Source organism: Brachionichthys hirsutus, chromosome 14 (genome assembly GCF_040956055.1).
Source record: "Brachionichthys hirsutus isolate HB-005 chromosome 14, CSIRO-AGI_Bhir_v1, whole genome shotgun sequence".
Taxonomy (NCBI): Eukaryota; Metazoa; Chordata; class Actinopteri; order Lophiiformes; family Brachionichthyidae; genus Brachionichthys; species Brachionichthys hirsutus.
The window spans coordinates 10,478,659-10,495,084 of NC_090910.1; the positions used below are offsets into that span (position 1 = coordinate 10,478,659).

Consider the following 16,426-nt stretch of genomic DNA (forward strand, 5'->3'; position numbering starts at 1 on the left):
ATTCAGGTGCACATCCCAGGAGGTAGACGCTGCCTTCTGAAAGTCACACATTTCTCAGGAGGCCCCAAAGGTCAATGAACTTAGTCGCTGTAGCTGTTTACGTCCACTATGGGGCAGAGTTGAGTCCACCCCGTACCCCAGCACACTCCTGTGCATACATTGGGTCTTGTTGGTATATTATTGCTTTTTTTTTTTAACATGGTTTATTTCTGGAGCGAGGCCTTCCAGTTTTCTCCTTCAGCTTATTCCTTAAAAAGTCTTTGAAAATAAGGACAAAGACACAAAAACAAAAACAAAACACTTGAAATTTGACTCGTGGGCATCTGTTATTTAATTATTATTTTTATTTTATTTAATTCCATTGTGTTGCATGTTTTTCTTGTTCTTTTTTTAAATAAAGCCATTTCTGTTTCCGGCTGGGTTTCTGCCGGGACCAAAAAAAAAGAGGGCTGGATGTCCTTTTGTCCTCGGGAGTGGGTGGGCTGTCCCTTCACTTCAGTTCAAACAGACGCATGAGAAACATGGCTGCTTTGCTGCTGCTGCTGTTCGGCCTCCAAGCGTTGATCTTTTCCGGCAACAGCCAGGAGAACAACTACGACAGACTCCCCGAAACCTTCAGGAACGGCGTGGACCTCGCCCTGGAGAAGCTCCACTCCCATGCCAGAATCCAGCACCATTTTCTCTTCTTCAAAAGCGTCTTACAGTCCGACATGGAGGTAGAGTGCAGCATGTCCTCCCGCCCGTATCGGTGTTGACTGTTTATCTTTGCTGTCTGCCTTTCAGCCTGGGTTCGATGTGAAATATATCTACCACCACTTTTACCTGAAAGCCACCCGCTGTCCAAGAGGAACGACCAACTCCACGTCTTGTCGGTTCAGAAATGACAGAGTAAGTTCTGCCTCATTGATGAGGGGGGGGGGGGTCACAGGTCTGTCCCTAAGCGCTCCGAGCGCTGTTTTGGTGTGTGTGTGTGTCTTTTCACGCAGCCGCTGATGGACTGCATAGCGTGTTACAAAACCTTCAGAGAGGCCGTCGAGCCGGAGCCCAAACCCTACATCCACTGCGTCCACAGGACGACCCTCACGCCGGTCAGTCCGCTCGCCGTGAAGCCGCGTGGGCTCTTACGCCTCGTTTGTGTTGTTCCAACGATGGACACGTCCTTTTTTGTGTGTGTGTGTGTGTGTGTGTGTGACCGGCAGGAGACGAGGAAGACCAGAGAAAAGCACTGCTACGAGCTGGGATACAGGAGCGGAAGCACGATTCTCCTGGCATCAACGGGAAATAAGTGAACGCCCGGACCAATCGTTTCTGTTGTGTTGCCTTTCGGCCTTTGTTTTTGCTCTCTACGTTTAGATCAGTGCATTAATACTAAAGTATTCAAAGTAGTCTTTCTTGTTGTTATGTGATTGGCTCGGCTTGTTTATCTGTTTGTTTGTTGGGATTATGCAACAAACAAAAAAAGTATTTCACCGAAGGCAACCCCCCCCCCGCCAACAGAATTACATTTTGATAATGACTTGAAATTGAAATGGAAAAGATTGTATTTTGATTTTTTAAAGGATTCTTTTATAGACAATATTGAGAAATGTGAGACGAAGACTTCAGAGATGAGATTAAAGCTCCTCCACCGACCGACGTGCACGGCCATGTTTGTTTGTTTGGTCCGACCTTTGGAGCCAGAATGAAGAGCAGTTCGATGGTTTGCGTAGAATAAACGTGGTCCTTGTAATTTAGCAACATGTCAGTGACGCACAACTTCAAAACAAAAAATGAGGGTTGAAAGACAAGGTCATTGTGACGACCTTCACCTCTGGAAACGGTCGTCTCCCCTGCAATGGGACAATGTTCATCTAAAAGTATGAACATTAGGCCAAACCCCTGCATTCATGTAGGCCAGAGCCTGAGCCCCCCCTAACCCCCCCCCCCCCCCCCCCCTGCCGTTTGGGAACGATCGTCTCATTACCCCCTTTCAACAAAGACAAAACAACTAAATTCCTGCCTCCACGTGACCCCATTTTCCTGGGAGCTGATGAAGAGGAGCCTAAAACAGTTCATGACCTTCATGTTTGTCCAGAGGTCATTGGCACGTCGGCCTCGTTTTCCAGGAACCGGGACTGCTCATATAAAGCGCGTCCCGGAATACGAGTGTGTCATTATTCTGCTTTTGTTTCTGTGGAATGTGTTTTTGTTAAAAAACTAGTTTCAACCCGCCTGGGGGGGGGGGGGGGGGGGGTAATGAAAGTAAACAGGCGAGCTCCGTTCCTCTTGCGTTCCAACGCTGGGACGCGTTTTTGGACGTGCGCCGGGAGCGAAGGTTGATCTGCGCCCGCGCCGCGCTCTTCGCGCACACACTGATGGTGATGAGGAGGATGAGGATGGCTGCTGGTCTGCTGCTGCTGATTTGCGCCGGAGCTTTGCTGCGCTCTGCCGAAGCGCACAATCTTTACGACAAGCTGCCCGGTTACTACAAGAAGGGCGTTGATCTGGCGCTGGAGCAACTCGACGCGCACGCCGCCGTGCAGCACCATTTTCGCTTCTTGAGGAGTCTGGAGAAGTCCGACATTGACGTAAGGCCAGTTCGTGATTTGATCGTCATCGGGTTGTTGATTCTTGTTGTTGGACTTGTTGTTTTTCCTAAAAAAAAAAATAAAAAAACTCAAGAAGGAAATAAATTTGAGAAAACCTGGAGAGACAAATGTTGAAATTTACACAAGTAATAAAATAAGATTCTTCAGGTTCGTTTTTTTCTTTTTCTTTTTTAGCAGGTTTGATTTCAGTAAAAAAAAAAGAAAAACTTTGCCATTTTGGATCGATGATGATGATGATGAATATATTTATTAGATAGAATGTTGGAGTACAAGTACAGTCAAACATCCTGTCTCCGTTCTGCCCCCCTGAGTGAAAATCAAAAAAAAAAAGAAGTGGTTTCCAATAGAATTCCCGACAGGATCATCGTCCTCAGAGGATGAACCCGAACGAAATATCAGCATCTATTGCGTCCGGGGCAGATCGGATTTTGCTTTTTCTGCTCTTTCATCTCGCAGGGCGGCTTCGGCTTGAGGTACATCTACCACCACTTTTACCTGAAGCCCACCAGGTGCGCCAAAGGAGCGCCGCGCACAGACGCGCGGCGATGCGCCTTCAGGAACGACAGAGTGAGTGCACGTTAAAAGGCGCGCCCGTTTCAGTGTCAGCAGCGTCACCTTGTCGTTTTCTCTTCTGAATTCCTCCGCAGCCCGTAATGGACTGCGCAGTTTGTTACAAAGCGGCAGACGAGCGGATCGAAGCCAGCCCCGTGCCCTACGTTCACTGCGTCCAGAGACCCAGGATGACGGAGGTATCAACGTTCGTGCGTGTCCGGCCTTGTTTGTTTCCCGTCCGCGCGCGCGCACTGATTGTGAAATCTCGTTCCGAGAACACGCGCGGTCACGGGATCCGTTTATCCTCTCTATCCTGAGGAGGATCAAAGACGTCCTGCAATGAGTCCTCTCTTTGTGTCTTGCTGCAGGAGACAAGGACAACCAGGACAGAGACCTGCAGTAAAATGAGCTACAACAGTGGAGCCCCGACACTGTTGGCGTTGTCGACGCGCTGAAAACTGCAATACTCGTTCATGTTGTAGTAAAAAACAAAAAAAATACTTCTTAGCATAGCCACAGAATGTGCAAATGCAGTGACGTCACCTGGCGTTTCCTGAATGTTGTCAGTCTGGTGTCGCTTATCATATAAAATTATAGTCTGGATTCCCCCCCCCCCCCCCCCCCCCCCCCCAGGGCAATAAACCAGGGTTTGTGTCTGAACTGAATCAAAGTGCTTTTTCACGTTTTTTGGCAGGAAGGCTTTTATTTACAGTTTTCACGAATGTAATGTTTCTTCTTTTAAAGGATAAATATTGTGTAATAAAAAAATAAAAATAAAATGCATTTATGTTTGTTTGATGTGTATAAAGCCGTCCAACAAGGTTCTCGCACCATAACTTTGTAGTGAGTGACACGATGACTCAAATCTCCAGATAAAAAAAAAAAAGAAGCCTGTTCTGATGCATCTCCCAACCAAACACAACCACCATTTGTGTGATGTTTGCACTCTGCCACTTCCCAGCATTTGGTATTTGTGGTTTTGTCGGGGCTATCGGGTGCAAAGTGTTGTGTTCGGGTGGATACCCACAAAGAGGAGCTCTCTTTTTGTTGTCTCCATCTGGAGGTGATGATCCGTGGCAAATTGTTTTGGAGCTCAAACGACCCCAAGAAGTAATAAAAAGAAAGTCATCTTTTCTTGTCAGTTTGAGTTAGAACAGTGATAAGTTTACTAGGTGAATACTCAAAATACATCATTTGGGATTAAGAATCCTCAATTACTGTTTTTTTTTTTATATATAACTCAACAACTTGTATCAGATGGGTGCTTCCACAAAGAAATAAACAGAGACCCCTTGTGGTGATGGCGATTATTGCACGTGAGGATGTTCACTATCTTGACTGCTCCTGATCTTCCTCGCACCTGGCTCTCTCATAACACTAATAATAATAACACATTTTATTTATATAGCGTTTTTCTAGATACTCAAAGTCGCTTTACAAGAAGATACATAAATTTAAAACAACAAAGCAATAGAGACAATAAAATATGAATATGAAAATGAATTAGATACAATTACAATTAGACATTAAAAGCAATTTTAAACAGGTGAGTTTTGAGTTCTTTCTTGAATGCGTGCAAGTCAGAGCCGGCTCGGAGTGGTTGGGGTAGTGAGTTCCGGAGTGTGGGGGCAGCGATGGAGAAGACTCTGTCTCCCCAGGTTCGGAGCTTGGTCCTACAGGGGGGAGGGACAGGAGGTTAGCGTCGGCGGACGGAGGGAACGAGATGGGGTGTGATGGTGGAGAAGATCTGTGAGGTGTGAGGGGGCCATATTGTGGAGAGCTTTGCGTGTGACGAGGAAGACTTTGAACTGTATACGCTGGGGGGGCAGTGGAGGTTTTGAAGGATGGGGGGGGGGGGGGGGGGGTTGAGGAGGAGAGCCTTGGGGAACACCCTGCAATAGGGGGGCAATGGAGGAGGAGCAGTGGTTGATGTGAATGAACTGTTGGGTGAGCTGAATCTGGGAGGTGATCCTGAAGAGGCGCAGCCATTGTGCTCTTTGTTTAAAGATTCTTAAACATTTATTTCAGCGATGTTTCACCACTTTTTCTATAATTCTGTACAAACAGCTTTACTTTCATCAGAATGGTTGACTCCTTGCCTCCATCCTCTGTCTCCACCCTGCACTTCTCATTTTATGTTCAACCAGTTGTGAAATATTTCTATGGAATTATTTCTCATGGTTTCGCCCTTCGCCCTTTTGTTGAAGCAGATTGACTTCTAGAGAACTGAACACGTTCTGAGATAACAAATCGTGTCCATTCTCTTGCTCAGAGTTTGATTTGGCACAAACCTGCGATAATAAACTGATTGAGAGGAACAAAATACAACATTTTTGACTGGCATGATTTTGTGTAGAAAATCAAGTTGGTCAGATGAAAACAACAGAATAGAATATTTTGTTCCAGAACGTTGATAAGGACTATATAATTTTACATTTCATCACTGCATTTAACTCTGATATTCTGACAGAAAACATTCAAACAGTTTTAGATTGTTTGAAATGGAAAATAAAATTGTAAGAATTTAATATATGATTTGAGTTTAGGAATTAAGAGCGACTGAAACTGTGGTAAATTTGATTGTTTGCACCCAGAGGTGTGGCACACCCCTCTTTGACTCCTCCTTCTGTCTCCTCCCACATTTCAGGTGTATAAAAAAGCGTTTTTAACTTCTTTCACTTCACTCCTCTTCCTCTGCTTGCAGTCTGACTGAGGTTCAACATTCAAGCCTGTGAGTATTGACAGTATTTGTATTATTTTTTGCACTTATGGATTAATTCTCATACAACTATGAATTATTTAAATTGATTTATCAACAACATAATTTTTCTTGTTGTTCCAGAATCATGAGCAGGAACTACATGTCCAAAAATGATGAGCTCCGCAGGGGAGACTTCATGGTGTCCAACAACGGAAGGTGGAAAGCTATTTTCCAGGTAAGACTAAGAGGACTAGATTGTTTTCAGTAGGCTGACAGAAGTCCATTAAATTTCACATTAATCTACCTGGTTGATAAAAGATGTTTAAAAAAACATCATCCAGTTTCTAAATATGTTTTTAATGCATCCAAACGTGTCTTTCTGCCCTGCAGGATGATGCTAACTTTGTCATCTATGATGATGGAGAGGCCACCTGGGCTTCAAACACTTGTAGGTCAGATGGCTTCCGCCTGTGTCTGCAGGGTAACTGCAACCTGGTCCTCTACAACAAAAATAATGTCGCCAGGTGGATGTCAAAGTCTGGCAGGTTGGAGACCAACATGTGTCACCTGCAGCTGACCGACGATGGGAAACTGGAGCTGTACAGGGAGGCAGAGAAGATTTGGTGCTCTGCTGAGAGCACCGGGAAGATCCTGTAAAATGTTGTGGTGACATGAATAAAGTTGAAGTCATCTTTACAAGAATACATGAATTGAACAAATCGGATCTGTGATGTGGAATCCAATAAATGCACATTGTCAGAAATTATAAATCTGTTTTTTGCTTTCTTTATGCCGTTCTGAGGAAACTGTGATAGAGGAAAGCTGAAAGTGGTGTCAAATGAACCGACTTCAGTTTTTGGTTGAGAAAAGAATCTGCTATGTTTGTTTTCAGAAAAAGAATATTACAAATATAATTGTTTTTTAATATGTAAAAATATTTCAGTCAAGAGGAACAATTTATATATATATATATAAAAAAGTAATTGTTCATCGCAACAGATGATGATTATGGAAGGGCAGCTCATCGGAGCAACAGCGATCATATTTATCTCATCTGCCCTCCATACATTTACTACCTTCTGGACACCTTCCTGTCAAAAAGTGCATCAATGACTTCCATTAATATCTCGATTTATTTATTTTAATTAATCTCACTGCCATTACAGTAAATAAACAATAAACAATGCATTCTCTAATGTTAGGATTTTATTTTGAAGAAACCTATTGATAAGTGACATTTTAATTTCTGTTTTCCCATTGCAGGCCGATGCATGAAATCCTTCTATTCATGTCATGTTTTTGTTTTATTTCTGAAAATAATTAGTAATTAAAATATTTTAACTGGAATTTAAAAAGTTAAAATACTGAAAATGATTTCATGTTTGTTAGTTTTAAGTACGTTTAAAGTTGTTTCAGTCATTTTTGAAAAAAACAACAACAACCGGCTTCCTGCCATCTCCAAAAAACATGCAAATTGGGTGAATTGGTTACACTAAATTGCTCATAGATGTGTGTATGTGAATGATTTTCTGTCTGTGTGGGGCTCTGCAATGAACCGGCAGCTTGTCCAGCGTGTGTCCGTTGACTGCTGGGATCGGCTCCAGCACGACCTGTGACCCCGTAACGGACAAAGCGGGTCAGAAGAAGAATGAAGGGTTTAGAAAATTATAAAAATACAAAGAAAACTAAATATTCAAACACTGCATTGACATTACAGTATATTCACTCACACACCGTTTTGAACACAGTACATCTAAAAAGATCAGATGCAAAACAATGTGCAGGAAATGGACTCTGGTGTGAGTGTGTGTGGGTGTGTGTAGGTGTGTGTGTGTGTGTAGGTGTGTGTGTGTTCTATGGTCATTCTTCATCTATTCATCCTCCTGCCAATCCTTCTCTTATCTAAAACAGGTGTGACTTCCACAGAACTGATCTATTTACTTTGTGATAGCAAAGTGTCTTTGAGCATCTTTGGTTGAGTTTACGCAACACCAATATGGTTTCTTTCTGTGTGTGTGTGTGTGTGTGTGTGTGTGTGTGCTGTTATAGCTGCATGTACAGTGATATAATATTTGATTCTGGAACATTGCTGAGAAGTAAAGATTCTTAAACATTTATTTCAGCGATGTTCCACCACTTTTTCCATAATTCTGTACAAACAGCTTTACTTTCATCAGAATGGTTGACTCCTTGCCTCCATCCTCTGTCTCCACCCTGCACTTCTCATTTTATGTTCAACCAGTTGTGAAATATTTCTATGGAATTATTTCTCATGGTTTCGCCCTTCGCCCTTTTGTTGAAGCAGATTGACTTCTAGAGAACTGAACACGTTCTGAGATAACAAATCGTGTCCATTCTCTTGCTCAGAGTTTGATTTGGCACAAACCTGCGATAATAAACTGATTGAGAGGAACAAAATACAACATTTTTGACTGGCATGATTTTGTGTAGAAAATCAAGTTGGGCAGATGAAAACAACAGAATAGAATATTTTGTTCCAGAACGTTGATAAGGACTATATAATTTTACATTTCATCACTGCATTTAACTCTGATATTCTGACAGAAAACATTCAAACAGTTTTAGATTGTTTGAAATGGAAAATAAAATTGTAAGAATTTAATATATGACTGAGTTTAGGAATTAAGAGCGACTGAAACTGTGGTAAATTTGATTGTTTGCACCCAGAGGTGTGACACACCCCTCTTTGACTCCTCCTTCTGTCTCCTCCCACATTTCAGGTGTATAAAAAAGTGGTTTTAACTTCTTTCACTTCACTCCTCTTCCTCTGCTTGCAGTCTGACTGAGGTTCAACATTCAAGCCTGTGAGTATTGACAGTATTTGTACAAACTTTTATACTTATGGATTAATTCTCATACAACTATGAACTATTTAAATTGATTCAGGGGGGCAGAGACGGAGATAATCATCACGACTCTCTCCAGATCAATCCCCCACCCCCTTTTTTGTCCACCTACGTTGTACATATTATGTGTCTTTTTAATTTATTGTTATTTTGCATCTGTGGAGGAATTTATTTGTATTTTTATTTATATTGTTAAATGTTGATGATTTATGTACCAAAGACTTTCAACGGAAACAAGACCGCAAGGGCTTTTTTGAAATGCTCCTCTTAGACAGGAGGTTTGACTGTACTTGTACTCTAACATTCTATCTAATAAATATATTCATCATCATCATCATTTATCAACAACACAATTTTGCTTGTTGTTCCAGAATCATGAGCAGGAACTACATGTCCAAAAATGATGAGCTCCGCAGGGGAGACTTCATGGTGTCCAACAACGGAAGGTGGAAAGCTATTTTCCAGGTAAGACTAAGAGGACTAGATTGTTTTCAGTAGGCTGACAGAAGTCCATTAGATTTCACATTAATCTACCTGGTTGATAAAAGATGTTTAAAAAAACATCATCCAGTTTCTAAATATGTTTTTAATGCATCCAAACGTGTCTTTCTGCCCTGCAGGATGATGCTAACTTTGTCATCTATGATGATGGAGAGGCCACCTGGGCTTCAAACACTTGTGGGTCAGATGGCTTCCGCCTGTGTCTGCAAGGTGACTGCAACCTTGTCCTCTACAGCCAAAACGATGGTGCCGTGTGGAGCACAGACACTTACACATTGGAGGCCAACATGTGTCGCCTGCAGATGACCGACGATGGGAAACTGGAGCTTTCCAGAGAGGCAGAAAAAATCTGGAGCTCTGCTGACAGCACTGGAACGAAATTCTAAAATGTTATCATGGCATGAAAAGTTTGTTGAAAGTGAATTATCAGCCAGAAAACTTCATCTTTCCATGTAGCCATGAATTAAACCAAACAAATAAAAGCACATTTTGACCGTGTATTAATGTGTTTTTTCATGATTTGATGGAATTGGTGAAAACGTTTTTGCAATCATTACATAATTTGTGAGAGTTAACAATGAAATACCTTTTTTTCTCATTTTGCTAACAAACATCGGTCGATCTTGAAGTTCATTTTCAAAACTCTTCACACACTCATACAAACACGTGTGGAAACCAAATGTGGACGTCCAAATTTACAGGATGGAGATAACTGATATTTGGAGCTGATATTAATTTGCAGTAAAAGTGAAAACATTGGACTGACAAATTTGGGTAATATAAACTCTAACAGTTAACTTTGTTTAAATGCCATTGAGTATATATTTAATATATTAATATGATCACCATTCTTGTTTTAAGTGATTTATTATAGACAGGTCTGGAGGGACTACAAGTGAGCGGAGCTGCCACTTGTGTTTCTATAACGGTAAAGGCAATGAAGAGGATGAAGAATGGGAAGGCAGCTGGACCGGATGACAGACCTGTGGAGGTATGGACGTGTCTAGGAGAGGCGGCTGTAGAGTTTTTAACGGGGTTGTTTAGTACAATCCTAGAAGGGAAGAAGATGCCAGAGGACTGGAGGAGAAGTGTGTCTAATCTCTCTTCCAACATGGCCTCTGGTATTTTCAAACCAAATCCACTAGATGGCAAACGGTACTTGTATTATCTGCAACAGTTCCTGTGAAGTCATCCACACCGCTGCGTGATTCTTGGAAATCTGGACTGACTACCGTATTTAATCTGGATTGTGCTCACAATGATGCAAACTGCAGTCAGTCCCGAAATTAAATCCTTCTTACTAAATCCTTGCTTCCCTCTCTGAGGCGCCACACAGCGACGCATTAGACCACAGACGCTCCTTATGAGGGTACAAAAGGTGTTTTATCCTTTTTTATTAACACATGAATCAACCAAGCCAGTCTCAACCCTGTCCTGGCTTCGGTTCTGGTTCCAGTGACTGTTGGAGTGTTCTCAGTTTGAATGCAGATTCTGTTGGTTTGGGTTTATGCAGCAATACATTTTTGACACGCTCGGAGAAACATTGCACTATGATACACACGTACACACACAACGCATCGCAGTCTGCTTGGTGTTGAATCATGAAATTGAAGTATATACCACAGGACATTAACAGGTTCAATTTCAATGGTGGCCGGAGGTGTTAGAAATCATGACAACAAAGCAGAAGGTAAAATGAATAAAACTCCTACGTCTCTGCAGTGTCCCTGAACGCCTCCGTTTGGGAGCATCGTCCAGAGGGGGCCCCAGCGGCTCTGAAAGAAAGAAAAAAGAAAAAAGAAAAAAGAATATTTCTTTTGCGAAGACAATATAGCTTTTTTTCTGAGTACGCGATTACTACATGAAATATATTTTCGGGATGCTCTCGATGAGGGCTACGCGTCTGTGGGTGGTGGAGGTTGCTGAGGAGAACTCTCCGCTCGTCATCGACCTCCACATGGCAGTTGGAGGTCGCTCGGGCCTAATAATATTTTGTTCCAGAACATTGATAAGGAAATGTAATTTTTCATTTCATCACTGCATTTAAATCTGATATTCTGGCAAAAAACATTCAAACAGTTTTAGATTGTTTGAAATGGAAAATAAAATTGTAAGAATTTAATATATGATTGAGTTTAGGAATTAAGAGCTACTGAAACTGTGGTAAATTTGATTGTCTGCGCCCAGAGGTGTGGCACACCCCTCTTTGACTCCTCCTTCTGTCTCCTCCCACATTTCAGGTGTATAAAAAAAGCGTTTTTAACTTCTTTCACTTCACTCCTCTTCCTCTGCTTGCAGTCTGACTGAGGTTCAACATTCAAGCCTGTGAGTATTGACAGTATTTGTATTAATTTTGTACTTATGGATTAATTCTCATACAACTATGAACTATTTAAATTGATTAATCAACAACATATTTTTTCTTGTTGTTCCAGAATCATGAGCAGGAACTACATGTCCAGAAATGATGAGCTCCGCAGGGGAGACTCCCTGGTGTCCAACAACGGAAGGTGGAAAGCTATTTTCCAGGTAAGACTAAGAGGACCAGATTGTTTTCAGTAGGCCGACAGAAGTCCATTAGATTTTGTATTATTTCACCTGGTTGATTAAGGAAATTAAAAACATCATCCAGTTTCTAAATATGTCTTTAATGCATCTTTACGTGTCTTTCTGCCCTGCAGGATGATGGTAACTTTGTCATCTATGATGATGGAAAGGCCACCTGGGCTTCAGACACTAATGGGTCAGATGGCTTCCGCCTGTGTCTGCAAGGTGACTGCAACCTGGTCCTCTACAGCCAAAACGGTGGTGTCGTGTGGACCACAGACACTTACACATCAGAGACCAACATGTGTCACCTGCAGCTGACCGACGATGGGAAACTGGAGCTTTCCAGGGAGGCAAACCAACTCTGGAGCTCTGCTAAGAACAGGGGATGGAAAGGCTACTAAAATGTTATCATGGCATGAAAAGTTTGTTGAAAGTGAATTATCAGGCAGAAAACTTCATCTTTCCATGTAGCCATGAATTAAACCAAACAAATAAAAGCACATTTTGACCGTGTATTCGTGTGTTGTTTTCATTATTTGATGGAATTGGTGAAATCTTTTTTGCAATCATTACATAATTTGTGAGAGTTAACAATGAAATACTTCCCCCCCCTTTTGCTAAAAAAACATCGGTCATCCATGCCTTCATCACATCCAGAGATATGGACTCTGTTTGCTTCCGTTTCTCGTGCCTGGATGTTTTTGTGTGTTCTTGTTGTGTGTCTGTGCAACCGTTCTTCAACCCGCACTGTGAGCCTCTTTATGGCTGTTTGACACCTTTTTCTTTGACTGGCCGACACGATTCAGAGCCGCTGGGGCCCCCTCTGGACGATGCTCCCAAACTGAGGCGTTCAGGGACACTGCAGAGACGTAGGAGTTTTATTCATTTTACCTTCTGCTTTGTTGTCATGATTAAATTAAATGTATGCTCATTCTGTGAGTGGGTTGTTTCGTCTCAATGACCATTTCTGGAGCACAAATTGACAGAACGTTAGTCGAGGGCGCGTCTCTCATGAGCTGGGAGTGTGTCTTTTTTTTACTTTTAAGAATTTTAAGCATTTTAAAAACATTTCAAAAGGGACCATTTAAAAATATATATGTTGTTTTTCTTTAAATAATGCACTTGTGATGAGAGAGCCTCAATATTTCCATGCTGATATTACTTTATATCAGAATATCTGACGTTTATTTCTTGGTCTTTATTTGCTCCAAGGAATAAACTAAAGTCCGACTCGGTCCAGGTTGTCAGACACATTTTGTTTTACTTTAGCTTTTTTTTTACTTTTCTTTTTTTAGAATGGATCTGCGCGCCTGCGTAAACGCACCGCGCGCACGCACTGGAGAGTTTACGGTACTCCGTCCACACTGCGCAGGAGCGCTCAGCTTCAGACCCACCGACGCCGACAATGCCGCATGTGGAAGATGGTCGATGAACGAAGCCGCAAAACAGAAACCTGAGGCGAACAGCGAACGCTGCGGGCTCACGGCTTGTGCGCTTTTACCCCGAGGGGGGGCAGATTAGCAGGAAATTATTACGAGGGCAGCCGACAGGGCGCATGAAGTCTGGGGTAGATTATCCACCCTGTTCGGTTCTTCCAGCGACCCATATGAAGGAGGGGGGGGGTCCTCTCTAACTGAGGGTTATCTGTTCATCGGTTTTTATTAAATACCTATTTATTTCTCCATAAGATGCTTTGAGCACCAAGGGATCTTAAAGCGGCTGGTATCATTGGAGGGGGGGATTTCTTCTTTGCGCAGACGAGCGCTCGTCTCGTCTGATCCACAGTAGACGGTGTTGAGGGAGGTGGACACGGTGGACACGGTGGACACGGTGGGCACGGTGGACACGGTTCTGGGCTGGAAATCCGGACAGATCCTGCGTGAAAATGACGATGTCCGTCCCGGAGAGTAAATCAAGATCGGAGGGGAAGGAAGAGGAGAGCGAGGATGAGAGCGAAATCCTGGAGGAGAGCCCGTGTGGCCGCTGGCAGAAACGGAAAGAGCAGGTTGGTGTGTGTGTGCGTGCGAGCGGGTGCGTGCGCGTGCGTGTTGTTAAACCTTTCCGGTTCTGGTCTCCGAACCTTGGTTGGGAGACACCGGGGAGACGTCTTCTCCAGGGCCGGGGCAGCTCGTCCTCCGGGGTTAACCTCCCGACTTCTTCACGCTGGGGGAGAGGGCTGAATTGCAGCAATACAGGACGCCAGACGTGCTGAATTGCTGAAGCTGCTTTATTCTCTTTTGCACTCAAAAACAAGCCTCCCTTTTCCTCTATCGATACCTCCGTCTCTCTCCTCGTTCTGTCTCTCGCTTCCTAGTTCTGTCTCTCGCTTCCTCGCACGCCCTCTCTCTCTCTCTCTTCCACTCACTTTCCTTTCGCCCCGGCTGCGCGCACACACACACACACACACACATCCACATCTCACAACAGTGTGAAGTCTTTAAATGCGAGCGCGCGGTGCGTTTACGCAGGCGCGCAGATCCATTCTAAAAAAAGAAAAGTAAAAAAAAAGCTAAAGTAAAAAAAAATGTGTCTGACAACCTGGACCGAGTCGGACTTTAGTTTATTCCTTGGAGCAAATAAAGACCAAGAAATAAACGTCAGATATTCTGATATAAAGTAATATCAGCATGGAAATATTGAGGCTCTCTCATCACAAGTGCATTATTTAAAGAAAAACAACATATATATTTTTAAATGGTCCCTTTTGAAATGTTTTTAAAATGCTTAAAATTCTCAAAAGTAAAAAAAAGACACACTCCCAGCTCATGAGAGACGCGCCCTCGACTAACGTTCTGTCAATTTGTGCTCCAGAAATGGTCATTGAGACGAAACAACCCACTCACAGAATAAGCATACATTTAATTTAATCATGACAACAAAGCAGAAGGTAAAATGAATAAAACTCCTACGTCTCTGCAGTGTCCCTGAACGCCTCCGTTTGGGAGCATCGTCCAGAGGGGGCCCCAGCGGCTCTGAAAGAAAGAAAAAATAAAAAATAAAAAAGAATATTTCTTTTGCGAAGACAATATAGCTTTTTTTCTGAGTACGCGATTACTACATGAAATATATTTTCGGGATGCTCTCGATGATGGCTACGCGTCTGTGGGTGGTGGAGGTTGCTGAGGAGAACTTTCCGCTCGTCATCGACCTCCACATGGCAGTTGGAGGTCGCTCGGGCCTAATAATATTTTGTTCCAGAACATTGATAAGGAAATGTAATTTTACATTTCATCACTGCATTTAAATCTGATATTCTGGCAAAAAACATTCAAACAGTTTTAGATTGTTTGAAATGGAAAATAAAATTGTAAGAATTTAATATATGATTGAGTTTAGGAATTAAGAGCTACTGAAACTGTGGTAAATTTGATTGTCTGCGCCCAGAGGTGTGGCACACCCCTCTTTGACTCCTCCTTCTGTCTCCTCCCACATTTCAGGTGTATAAAAAAAGCGTTTTTAACTTCTTTCACTTCACTCCTCTTCCTCTGCTTGCAGTCTGACTGAGGTTCAACATTCAAGCCTGTGAGTATTGACAGTATTTGTATTAATTTTGTACTTATGGATTAATTCTCATACAACTATGAACTATTTAAATTGATTAATCAACAACATGTTTTTTTTGTTGTTCCAGAATCATGAGCAGGAACTACATGTCCAGAAATGATGAGCTCCGCAGGGGAGACTCCATGGTGTCCAACAACGGAAGGTGGAAAGCTATTTTCCAGGTAAGACTAAGAGGACTAGATTGTTTTCAGTAGGCCGACAGAAGTCCATTAGATTTTGTATTATTTCACCTGGTTGATTAAGGAAATTAAAAACATCATCCAGTTTCTAAATATGTCTTTAATGCATCTTAACGTGTCTTTCTGCCCTGCAGAATGACGGTAACTTTGTCATCTATGATGATGGAAAGGCCACCTGGGCTTCAGACACTAATGAGTCAGATGGCTTCCGCCTGTGTCTGCAAGTTGACTGCAACCTGGTCCTCTACAGCCAAAACGGTGGTGTCGTGTGGACCACAGACACTCACACATCAGAGACCAACATGTGTCACCTGCAGATAACCGACGATGGGAAACTGGAGCTTTCCAGGGAGGCAAACCAACTCTGGAGCTCTGCTAAGAACAGGGGAAGGAAATGCTACTAAAATGTTATCATGGCATGAAAAGTTTGTTGAAAGTGAATTATCAGGCAGAAAACTTCATCTTTCCATGTAGCCATGAATTAAACCAAACAAATAAAAGCACATTTTGACCGTGTATTCGTGTGTTGTTTTCATTATTTGATGGAATTGGTGAAATGTTTTTTGCAATCATTACATAATTTGTGAGAGTTAACAATGAAATACTTCCCCCCCCTTTTGCTAAAAAAACATCGGTCATCCATGCCTTCATCACATCCAGAGATATGGACTCTGTTCGCTTCCGTTTCTCGTGCCTGGATGTTTTTGTGTGTTCTTGTTGTGTGTCTGTGCAACCGTTCTTCAACCCACACTGTGAGCCTCTTTATGGCTGTTTGACACCTTTTTCTTTGACTGGCCGACACGATTCAGAGCCGCTGGGGCCCCCTCTGGACGAAGCTCCCAAACTGAGGCGTTCAGGGACACTGCAGAGACGTAGGAGTTTTATTCATTTTACCTTCTGCTTTGTTGTCATGATTAAATTAAA

At 42.6% G+C, this 16,426-nt stretch overlaps 5 protein-coding genes across 5 annotated transcripts; all 5 read left to right on the plus strand.

The window, feature by feature from the left end:
- Positions 1-521: 521 nt before the first annotated feature.
- Positions 522-1,489, plus strand: LOC137904004 (retinoic acid receptor responder protein 2-like). The gene is made up of 4 exons (XM_068748175.1): positions 522-716; positions 784-888; positions 987-1,088; positions 1,200-1,489. The coding sequence occupies exons 1-4, from the start codon at positions 522-524 to the stop codon at positions 1,287-1,289; spliced, it is 492 nt and encodes a 163-aa protein (XP_068604276.1). The 3' UTR covers positions 1,290-1,489.
- A 4,497-nt stretch (positions 1,490-5,986) lies between these two features.
- LOC137903855 (B-type lectin plumieribetin-like) lies at positions 5,987-6,498 on the plus strand. The gene is made up of 2 exons (XM_068748017.1): positions 5,987-6,076; positions 6,232-6,498. The coding sequence occupies exons 1-2, from the start codon at positions 5,987-5,989 to the stop codon at positions 6,496-6,498; spliced, it is 357 nt and encodes a 118-aa protein (XP_068604118.1).
- Positions 6,499-9,083: 2,585 nt separating this feature from the next.
- LOC137903857 (B-type lectin plumieribetin-like) lies at positions 9,084-9,595 on the plus strand. The gene is made up of 2 exons (XM_068748020.1): positions 9,084-9,173; positions 9,329-9,595. The coding sequence occupies exons 1-2, from the start codon at positions 9,084-9,086 to the stop codon at positions 9,593-9,595; spliced, it is 357 nt and encodes a 118-aa protein (XP_068604121.1).
- A 1,911-nt stretch (positions 9,596-11,506) lies between these two features.
- On the plus strand, positions 11,507-12,266 carry LOC137903819 (B-type lectin plumieribetin-like). Its single transcript, XM_068747974.1, has 3 exons — positions 11,507-11,534; positions 11,645-11,738; positions 11,891-12,266. Exons 2-3 carry the CDS (start codon positions 11,649-11,651, stop codon positions 12,158-12,160), a joined length of 360 nt encoding a protein of 119 aa, XP_068604075.1. The 5' UTR covers positions 11,507-11,534; positions 11,645-11,648; the 3' UTR covers positions 12,161-12,266.
- A 1,235-nt stretch (positions 12,267-13,501) lies between these two features.
- LOC137903831 (B-type lectin plumieribetin-like) lies at positions 13,502-16,012 on the plus strand. Its single transcript, XM_068747989.1, has 4 exons — positions 13,502-13,764; positions 15,197-15,281; positions 15,391-15,484; positions 15,637-16,012. The coding sequence occupies exons 3-4, from the start codon at positions 15,395-15,397 to the stop codon at positions 15,904-15,906; spliced, it is 360 nt and encodes a 119-aa protein (XP_068604090.1). The 5' UTR covers positions 13,502-13,764; positions 15,197-15,281; positions 15,391-15,394; the 3' UTR covers positions 15,907-16,012.
- The last annotated feature ends 414 nt before the right edge of the window (positions 16,013-16,426 follow it).